Here is a 10,811-nt window from a genome sequence, read left to right on the forward strand (position 1 = left end):
CTATAGTTTATATAAACAAGCTGCTGTTTAGCCATGGGGGCAGCCATTCAAGCACAGGATACGCAGTAGATAACAGATAAGTACTACTATAGTTTATATAAACAAGCTGCGGTGTAGCCATGAGGGCAGCCATTCAAGCACAGGATACACAGTAGATAACAGATAAGTACTACTATAGTTTATATAAACAAGCTGCTGTCTAGCCATGGGGGCAGCCATTCAAGCACAGGATACACAGTAGATAACAGATAAGTACTACTATAGTTTATATAAACAAGCTGCTGTGTAGCCATGGGGGCAGCCATTCAAGCACAGGATACACAGTAGATAACAGATAAGTACTACTATAGTTTATATAAACAAGCTGCTGTGTAGCGATGGGGGCAGCCATTCAAGCACAGGATACACAGTAGATAACAGATAAGTACTACTATAGTTTATATAAACAAGCTGCTGTCTAGCCATGGGGGCAGCCATTCAAGCACAGGATACACAGTAGATAACAGATAAGTACTACTATAGTTTATATAAACAAGCTGCTGTCTAGCCATGGGGGCAGCCATTCAAGCACATGATACACAGTAGATAACAGATAAGTACTACTATAGTTTATATAAACAAGCTGCTGTCTAGCCATGGGGGCAGCCATTCAAGCACAGGATACACAGTAGATAACAGATAAGTGCTACTATAGTTTATATAAACAAGCTGCTGTGTAGCCATGGGGGCAGACATTCAAGCACAGGATACACAGTAGATAACAGATAAGTACTACTATAGTTTATATAAACAAGCTGCTGTCTAGCCATGGGGGCAGCCATTCAAGCACAGGATACACAGTAGATAACAGATAAGTACTACTATAGTTTATATAAACAAGCTGCTGTGTAGCCATGGGGGCAGCCATTCAAGCACAGGATACACAGTAGATAACAGATAAGTACTACTATAGTTTATATAAACAAGCTGCTGTGTAGCGATGGGGGCAGCCATTCAAGCACAGGATACACAGTAGATAACAGATAAGTACTACTATAGTTTATATAAACAAGCTGCTGTGTAGCGATGGGGGCAGCCATTCAAGCACAGGATACACAGTAGATAACAGATAAGTACTACTATAGTTTATATAAACAAGCTGCTGTCTAGCCATGGGGGCAGCCATTCAAGCACATGATACACAGTAGATAACAGATAAGTACTACTATAGTTTATATAAACAAGCTGCTGTCTAGCCATGGGGGCAGCCATTCAAGCACAGGATACACAGTAGATAACAGATAAGTGCTACTATAGTTTATATAAACAAGCTGCTGTGTAGCCATGGGGGCAGACATTCAAGCACAGGATACACAGTAGATAACAGATAAGTACTACTATAGTTTATATAAACAAGCTGCTGTCTAGCCATGGGGGCAGCCATTCAAGCACAGGATACACAGTAGATAACAGATAAGTACTACTATAGTTTATATAAACAAGCTGCTGTGTAGCCATGGGGGCAGACATTCAAGCACAGGATACACAGCTCTGTGTGATGCACACTATTCTAATAATAACTTTCTTTCAGGCCATGTCTATGCAAAGTATAGAAAAGACATTGACTGGATGGAAATGCTCTAAAACTGCCCTCGATGAGCAGGAAGTGGCAAATCTCCTGAAAGAATCCACCGAGTTGAATAGCAGTGAGGAGCAGGAGAATGGCCTGGAAATGTTATTCTAAAAAAACAGTCACAAAGCAAAGGTTTCTGTGTACCCCTCTCCTGGGAATATTTTGCACACTGGTCGGGAGCTTCTAAAAACCCCAGGTCCAGGGATTTTGCCCTCCCAGAAATTTGAGCCAAGGGACCCAGTAGGGGAAGTATTTGCAGAATTGTACAAGTCAGTAAACGGTATAAGAGATGCAGGTAACATGGTCAAACAGGCAACCCAGAGGCGATGCTAAATACTTGCACCCTGAGTGAACAACAGCCTCACGGGTGCATCCAAACTGGTACATTGTCAGGGGGATCAAATACAGAGGGACAACTGGAGAGTTCACTGACCATCAAGGTGTCTGAAAACATTCCTAGTTGTAAAGAGAATAATATGTTCCTAGAGAATAATATGTTCTTGGAGACACAATGCCCCAAATCCAATCTGTCTGACACCGCAACGAATGGGGTGATTGTAAATTGAAACAACAAAATGAATGCAAGTAATGTGAGTAACGGTAAAACATTCTGAATATATGGCAAGGACATTAGATCTCTTAAAGGGATACTGTCATGGGAAAAAAAATGTTTTTTTAAAAATGCACCTGCTCCAGCAGAATTCTGCACTGAAATCCATTTCTCAAAAGAGCAAACAGATTTTTTATATTTTATTTTGAAATCTGATACGGGGATAGACATATTGTCAGTTTCCCAGCTGCCCACAGTCATGTGACTTGTGCTCTGATACACTTCAGTCACTCTTTACTGCAAGTTGGAATTATATCACCCCCCTCCTTTTCCCCTGCCAGCAGCCAAACAACAAAACAATGGGAAGGTAACCAGATAGCAGCTGCCTGGTAGATCTAAAGGTGGCCATTCACTCATTTGGCGTTGTCCACAAACAACCGGATCTCTTCCCGATAAGCCCACATTAAAGTGGCGATATCTGGCTGATGGGCCCAACGATCGGATCAGAATGGAGGCGAAACGGCTGGTCAGATCACGGGACAGTGAAAAGATACGGCTGCGATCCGACGGGATTTTCTAACCCGCCTGTTTAGCATCTGGCCGAATTTTGGCCAGATATCGAACGGGACGCATCACTCAATAGTAAAATCCAGGTCCCACTGAGACAGATTCAGTTACATTGAGAAGGAGATATTGTAGAGTGAAATATTTGCAATGTAAACAGTGTAATCTAGAAATAAAAATATCATAAAAATCATCATTAAATTCCCTTTAAAAATTGTTCACCTTTAAATTAACATTTAGTATGATGTGGAGTGTGACATTCCGAGACAATCTTTAATAAGTTTTAATTTTTTATTATTTGTCGTTTGAGTTATTCAGCTGCTCTCCAGTTTGCAGTTTCAGCAATGTGATTGCCAGGGTCCAGTGCATTGATTTGAATAAGAGACTGGAATATGAATAGCAGAGGCCTGAATATAAAGATGAGTAATAAAAAGTAACAATAACGATATATTTGTAGCCTTACAGATTAGTGATGGGCAAATTTATATGCCAGGCGCGAATTTGCTGCGACAATTTAGACATCGGCAACGATTAATAGACACCCATTGACTTTGATAGGTGCCAATTTTGATGCCGGCGAATTGTCGAGTCCAGTGAAGTTCACGGGCGCCATCTTCAGCCGCTTCAGTAAACTTCGGAATGAGACCGGCGCTTCGGCAATATTTGTGAGTTTTGGCATATACGAATTTGTCGCGAAACAGAAAATTGCTCCAACTGAGCATGCGCCGATACAGAGGTCTCATTCCGAGGATAAGATGGCGCCATGAACTCCGCTGCACTGAATCTGCACGGAGGGGTAAGTTAAGATTATGGGGCATTTGCCCGGCGTAACTACAACTAGGTTGGGTGGAAGGGGGTCTATGTAGGGTAGGGGTTTTCAACTTAAGGGTTTAGTTCACCTTTAATGTAGTCACTTGGTGAATAGAAACTGCCAATTACATGGCTTCAATGCATCTGTCCCCAGAGGAAAGCGAATATTATAAAGCATCAAATGGATTTTAGGATAAAGACCAGCCTGAGAAGAACACATTTCTTGAAATTTATTCCCAATGCTTTCAGAACACAAACATAGAATTTCTCATTTATACACTCTAGACTCTAACCACATATACAAATACAATGTGTCTACAGTACATGCTGATTTGAAAGGAAATTACATTCAAGGAGTATGTGCTCCACCCACAGGCACCTGATCTCGCCTCCTCTTCTGGAAACTATTAAAGGAGGCGCCTTGTTCATTTCAGTACCTGAATAAACTGAAAGCAGTGTTTTTACAAGCAAAGTCTGATGCCATGTTTAATCTTTAAAAAAAAAAAAATATACAAATTTAAATAATAAAAACTCTCATTTGATAAATACGGTGCAGGTGAGGGGTCATGAAAAGTGCACCAAGTCGGTATTGTAACATAATCACATCAATAGTTCAGAAATGGAGACTTAAGCGCTAGAGTCCTGCGTGGAACCAATTTGTTAAACCCGAACCCGACTCGTGACCCGCAACCCGGACCTGCATAATTACCCGATTGGACCCGCAAGTAACTTATCCGCGCCCAGCTGACCATCAAGAAACAGGAAGTGCTGTCATTGTAAACCGGAAGTGACATCATTAGAAGTAGGCTTGATCAGAAAAAAAAAGGAGTAAAACAGGAAGTGCGGTCATTGTAAACCGGAAGCGACATCATTGATCAGAAAAAAAGGAGTAAAACTCGCTATTGAGAAAACCCTCGATCCACAAACCCGCGTCTATACTAGGGATGCACTGAATCCAGGATTCAGCCTTTTTCAGTAGAATTTGGCAGAATCCTTCTGCCCAGCCAAATCCCAATTTGCATATGCAAATTAGGGATGGGAAGGGAAATCACATGACTTTTTGTTACAAAACAAGGAAGTAAAAAATGTTTTCCCCTTCCCACTCCTAATTTGCATATCCAACCTTCTACCTGCAACCCGCAGGATACCACATGTTTTTGCAAGTAACCCGTGGGTACCCGACCCGCTGCAGGACTCTTGTAACCGCTGCATGACAAGGGATGTTGGAAGTTGTAGTTCAATAAACCGGTAAGACTTGGGGATCCTTTCCATAGTCTCTGTTTTGACTAAAAGCGGATTGGCGGTTCTGATAAATGGATCAATTCCCAGCTCCGACACATGGAAAGTGAAAGTTCAGCAACATATTTGACAGTGAAATGGAAGAATCGCTACAGGGCTGGGATGTTGGATATGCAGCCCTCTCGCTGTGCTCAAGTACAAAATCCCAGCATCCTCCATAAGAGACAGGGTTACATACATAGGGAGGAAGCACACCAATACCTTCGGCAATGCCTTTAAATCATTTATTCAGCAGAATGTGGAAAAAGCTTTTGGGGATCAATCCCTTCTTCAAGTGCAATACATTTTTAATACAATTGTGTTTATTGGATATATATTGCACCTGAAGAAGAGGTTGAGCCCCAAATGCTTGTGCCACATTCTGCTGAATAAACAATTGAAAGTCATATGAAAAAGTTTGGGAACCTCTTTCAATTCTTTGGAGTTTTGTTTATCATTGGCTGAGCTTTCAAAGTAGCAACTTCCATTTCATATATAACATTTCAGCAGTGACAAAGTTTATTGGATTAACAGAAAATATGCAATATGCATCATAACATTAGACAGGTGCATAAATTTGGGCTCCCCAACAGAGATATTACATCAATACTTAGTTGAGCTTCTTTTGCAAATGTAACAGCCTCTAGACGCCTCCTTTAGCCTTTGATGAGTGTCTGGATTCTGGATGTGGGTATTATTGACCATTCGTCCATACAAAATCTCTCCAGTTCAGTTAAATTTGTTGGCTGCCGAGCATGGACAGTCTGCTTCAAATCATCCCATAGATTTTCCATGATATTCAAGTTGGGGGACTGTGACGGCCATTTCTGAATATTGTACTTGTCCCTCTGCATAAATGTCTTTGTAAATTTCCAAGTGTGTTTCGGGTCATTGTCTTGTTGGAATATCCAACCCCTGCAGTGTAACTTCAACTTTGTGACTGATGCTTGAACATTATCCTGAAGAATTTGTTGATATTGGGTTGAATTTATCAGACCCTCGACTTTAACAAGGGCCCCAGTCCCTGAACTAGTCACACAGCCCCACAGCATGATGAGACCTCCACCAAATGTGACAGTAGGTGTTTTTCTTGGAACGTGGTGTTCTTCTTCCGCAATGCAAAGTGCTTTTTGTTATGACCAAATAACTAAATTTTTGTCTCATCAGATCCAAAGCACTTTGTTCCAAAATGACTGTGGCTTGTCTAAATGAGCTTTTGCATACAACAAGCGACTGTGTTTTCTGTGACTGCAGAAATGGCTTCTTTCTCATCCCCCTGCCATACAGATGTTCTTTGTGCAAATTGCACTGAATTGTAGAACGATGCACAGATACACCATCTGCAGCAAGATGTTCTTGCAGGTCTTTGGAGGTGATCTTTGGGTTGTCTATAACCATTCTCACAATCCTCTGCATATGCCACTCCTGTATTTTTCTTGGCCTCCAGACCTGGGTTTTACAGCAACTGTGCCTGTGGCCTTCCATTTCCTCATTACATTCCTTACAGTTGAAACTGATAGTTTAAACTTCTGCAGCTTTTTCCAGTCTTCCCCTAAACCATGAAACTAAACAATCTTTGTTTTCAGATCTTTTGAGAGTTGCTTTGAGGATCCCATGCTGTCGCTCTTCAGAGGAGAGTCAAACAGAAGCACAACTTGCAATTGGCCACCTTAAATACCTTTTCTCATGACTGGACACACCTGCCTTGGATTATTTTAATGAGCCAATCCAACCAATTTGGTGTTGTCAGTAATAAATATTGAGCAGTAACATGCATTCAAATAAATACTGCTTCAATAAAAAATTTTGTTCAGAAAACACCCCAGTACTCAGATGTTCCTCGGGAATGAAAGACATACCACTGTTATCTTTTTGTTGAAAGTGGAGTAAATTATTATGCAGGCTGAGAGGGGTTCCCAAACTTTTTCATATGATTGTAAAGTCATTGCCGAAAGTATTGGTGTGCTTCCTCCCTATGGGATATCGAATATGATGACGGGTTTGGAAGTAGCCCAAGGAGTTGAATGCACCTAAATAAAGTATGTGGGGTGCCGAGGAAATTGTATATTGATATAGGGGGTTACATACATCACAGCAAGTTGGTATGTAGCCTGACAGTATCACACCCAATTAGACATGGGCCAAGGTCTGCCAACCCCTTTATGAACCCTACTCTCCTACAAATGGACATGGGACTCATCTTGGAAAATCCATTCCATTATAATAAAGACGTTCCCAGAGTAATAAAACCATGTAAAATATAAAAAATATGCACATTCATTTAATGAGAGAGAGTGTCTAACTGAGGTGATGAGGTTTAAGTCTTGGTTACATGAACATTGTACTCGGCTCACATTTGATAAACCGGAATATCTAGAAAATATACAAGAACGATTGCTATTTATCTAAAATATCTGATCTATGGGAGGAAGACTTTTCTCAATTTTACTCATTTGCACGGGAAGCATTTCTTGCATTTATTTCCTCTCCATTAGATAGGAAATGTTATTGCTTGAGAGAATTGATAAAGAACCAAAAATTACTCTAGTGGAGTACTGCATACGGATTTTGGTTTGAATGGCTCTCGGGCACTCTGAATTTCCAAATGTTTTTGTAGAAATGATCTAATGTTCCCATTCCAAGGAAATTACATTTTCTTTCGTCAAGTTACTAGGATTTGACCTCAACCTTCATCATGACCCTTATTAAAGGCCAAATTTCTAATTAATGTGAATTTTTTAACTGTAATAAATTTGAATATACTAAAAATTTGATTGGGGTGTTATTTAATAAAAAAACCGAATATCTAAAACACGCACAAATTTTACAGACAAACTCAAATCGAATTAGACTAAACTCGATCTGAAAAAAACTTGAATGTCAGGAAGGCTAGTAACGTCCAAATTTGTCCCTGGATCTCTCCCATTGACTTATACATGAACTCGACAGGTTTTAGGTGGCGAATAGTCAAATTAACTCTGGCTCTTTAAAAATTCGAATCAAGTTTGGATAATTTGAAAGTTTTGGTTATAAAAAAAAAAAAATCAGATTTTTCAATTCGACCCTTAATAATTCTGCCCCTTAGTGTCAGTATCACAATCCAATAAAATATTCTGCTCTTCAGACCTCAATAAAAACAGTAATATACAGATAGTTCCATAAATCTTTGGACAGAGACAACTTTTTTTTCTAATTTTTAGGGATGCACCGAATCCACTTTTTTGGATTTGGCCAAACCCCTGAATCTTTTGTGAAAGATTTGGCCAAATACCGAACCAAATCCAAATTTGCATATGCAAATTAGGGGTGAGAAGGGGACAACATTTTTTAATTCCTTGTTTTGTGACAAAAAGTTACGCGATACGCATATGCATATTAGAAAATGGCCCAATGTTTGGGGCTGTACCATCTCATAAAGTGAAGTGATCCCCTCAGCCTTGGGTATTTTTTTATTATATTTTTTATATAAATAACCCTTCAATTAGAATTCCAGTTTATCTGGTTCCATGATCTTTGTCCCTGCAGCTGGAGTTGGAAACACTAAAGGGGATGTAAAGGCAAAAATAAAATCCAATACAAATCTCTACACAGTCGCCGACTGCTCTACAGGGAAACAAACAAAGCTGCTTGAGTTCTGCATGGCTGGGAAGTAAGGCGGGGGCTCCCCCTGCTGTTCATGAGTATGATTGTTTCCCTGCAGAGCAGTTAGGGGCCGTCTGACAATTCCTATCCACAGCAGTAAATGAAGGGGGAATTTCACTGCATACAGAAAGGTTTTTGTTAAAACCGTACACATCTTTTAATTAAAGTATATTGGAGATAGATTTCTTCTTCATTAATGAAAGTAAAAATTGGATTTTATTTTTTCCCCTTTAAGGACTGTTCACCTTTAACTTACAATTAATTACCCTGGGGCCTGAAACAACTATATTTTCTTTTGCAATACGCAGTGATACTTTCCAACCCAGCAGAGCATCGTATATACAACACTAGTGGCACTGACACGTCCTAGTAAAGACTTGGATTTAACTACTTCTGAATCTGCTTTGCAAGAACACTTGCATGTTAATCCACCTACTTAGTATTAGACACAAACACGGAAAAACCAAGATTGAAAAACCAAGATTCTATCCAAAAATAACCATCAGACAATTGACTTTTTGAGTTGTAAAAAAATAGAATTTTCTTCTCAAGGTCAGTATTAACACCCATTAAAGAACATTTCTTGTTGCCTTTGTTAAAATGTAATCTCGTCGACTGTCCCAATCCCAGGTGGGTTGGATAAACAGAGATTGGACGTTGGGAAAATAGCAGTTCTAGTGCTTGGAGGAGAACTAAACCCTAAAAATGAATAAGGCTAAAAATGCCAGATTTTATCTACAGAACTTATTGCACGAGGCTAAAGTTTGAGCTTGTCAATAGCAGCAATGATCCAGGACTTCAAACTTGTCACAGGGGGTCACCATCTTGGAAAGTGTCTGTGACACTCACATGCTCAGTGGGCTCTGATTGGCTGTTGAGAAGCTAAGCTTAGGGCTCGTCACTAATTATCCAGCAGAAAATGAGCTTCCCTGGCTGTAATATAAGCTGATGCTACAGGTTTGCTGATTATTCAATTCTGATGCTAATTGCACTGGTTTCTGTGCTGCCATGTAGTAATTATGTGTATTATTTACTAATCAGCCTTATATTGTGGGCTGGGGGGCATCTTTGGAGACAGATCTTTACTGCTAAAGGGCTGTGGTTGCCTTGGGCTGGAACAGAAGCACAAAACATAATGTACATTTCTACCTACTTCTACTAGATAGGCTTTAGTTCTCCTTTAAAGACAGGGGTCAGGGCAAACCTCACTTTAACACAACTTGATAAACATTGCCCACATGTGACTACTGTACACACATCTGTGGATTAAAAGGTTCCTCTTGTTACCATACCTACACCCTTCCCACTGCTACTAAAGAACTATAAAGTAAGTGCAATATCCATAACTTACATTCCATAAATACAGAGACCTCCTTCATTGCCAGAGGTTGGGCAGTTTGTCTTTGGGACAGTATGAGGCAGCAATGACTTCTAACTGCACAGATGGATGGATAGGCTGTACTCCCATTGGATAATAAGCAAGCTGATGCACTACAGGGGTAACATTAAAGGAACAGTTAAACCAAAATATGAAAGTGCTTTAAAGAAAGGACAATATAATGTAGTGTTGGTCTGCACTGGTAAAACTGGTGTGTTTGCTTCAGAAACACTACTATAGTTTATATAAACAAGCTGCTGTGTAGCCATGGGGGCAGCCATTCAAGCACAGGATACACAGTAGATAACAGATAAGTACTACTATAGTTTATATAAACAAACTGCTGTGTAGCCATGGGGGCAGGCATTCAAGCACAGGAAACACAGTAGATAACAGATAAGTACTACTATAGTTTATATAAACAAGCTGCTGTGTAGCCATGGGGGCAGCCATTCAAGCACAGGATACACAGTAGATAACAGATAAGTACTACTATAATTTATCTAAAAAAGCTGATGTGTAGCCATGGGGGCAGCCATTCAAGCACACGATACACAGTAGATAACAGATAAGTACTACTATAGTTTATATAAACAAACTGCTGTGTAGCCATGGGGGCAGGCATTCAAGCACAGGAAACACAGTAGATAACAGATAAGTACTACTATAGTTTATATACACAAGCTGCTGTGTAGCCATGGGGGCAGCCATTCAAGCACAGGATACACAGTAGATAACAGATAAGTACTACTATAGTTTATATAAACAAGTTGCTGTGTAGCCATGGGGACAGCCATTCAAGCACAGGATACACAGTAGATAACAGATAAGCTCTGTGAGTATACAATGGGATTCTACAGAACGTATCTGTTATCTGCTGTGTAACCTGTGCCTTTTCTGTTTTCAGCTTTCAATGGCTGCCTACATGGCTACACAGAAATCTGTTTATATAAACTATTGTAGCGATTCTGAAGCAA

At 40.0% G+C, this 10,811-nt stretch overlaps 1 protein-coding gene across 1 annotated transcript in view; it reads right to left on the minus strand.

The window, feature by feature from the left end:
• The window catches only part of LOC121400394 (acrosin-like), a 28,935-nt gene extending 18,873 nt beyond the window's left edge, over positions 1–10,062 (minus strand). Inside the window, exon 1 of the mRNA XM_041583348.1 lies at positions 9,808–10,062. Coding sequence (XP_041439282.1) covers positions 9,808–9,835 — 28 coding nt within the window. The 5' untranslated portion in view covers positions 9,836–10,062. The remainder of the gene's footprint in view (positions 1–9,807) is intronic.
• Positions 10,063–10,811: the final 749 nt, after the last annotated feature.

This window comes from Xenopus laevis, chromosome 2S (genome assembly GCF_017654675.1).
Source record: "Xenopus laevis strain J_2021 chromosome 2S, Xenopus_laevis_v10.1, whole genome shotgun sequence".
NCBI classification, from domain to species: Eukaryota; Metazoa; Chordata; class Amphibia; order Anura; family Pipidae; genus Xenopus; species Xenopus laevis.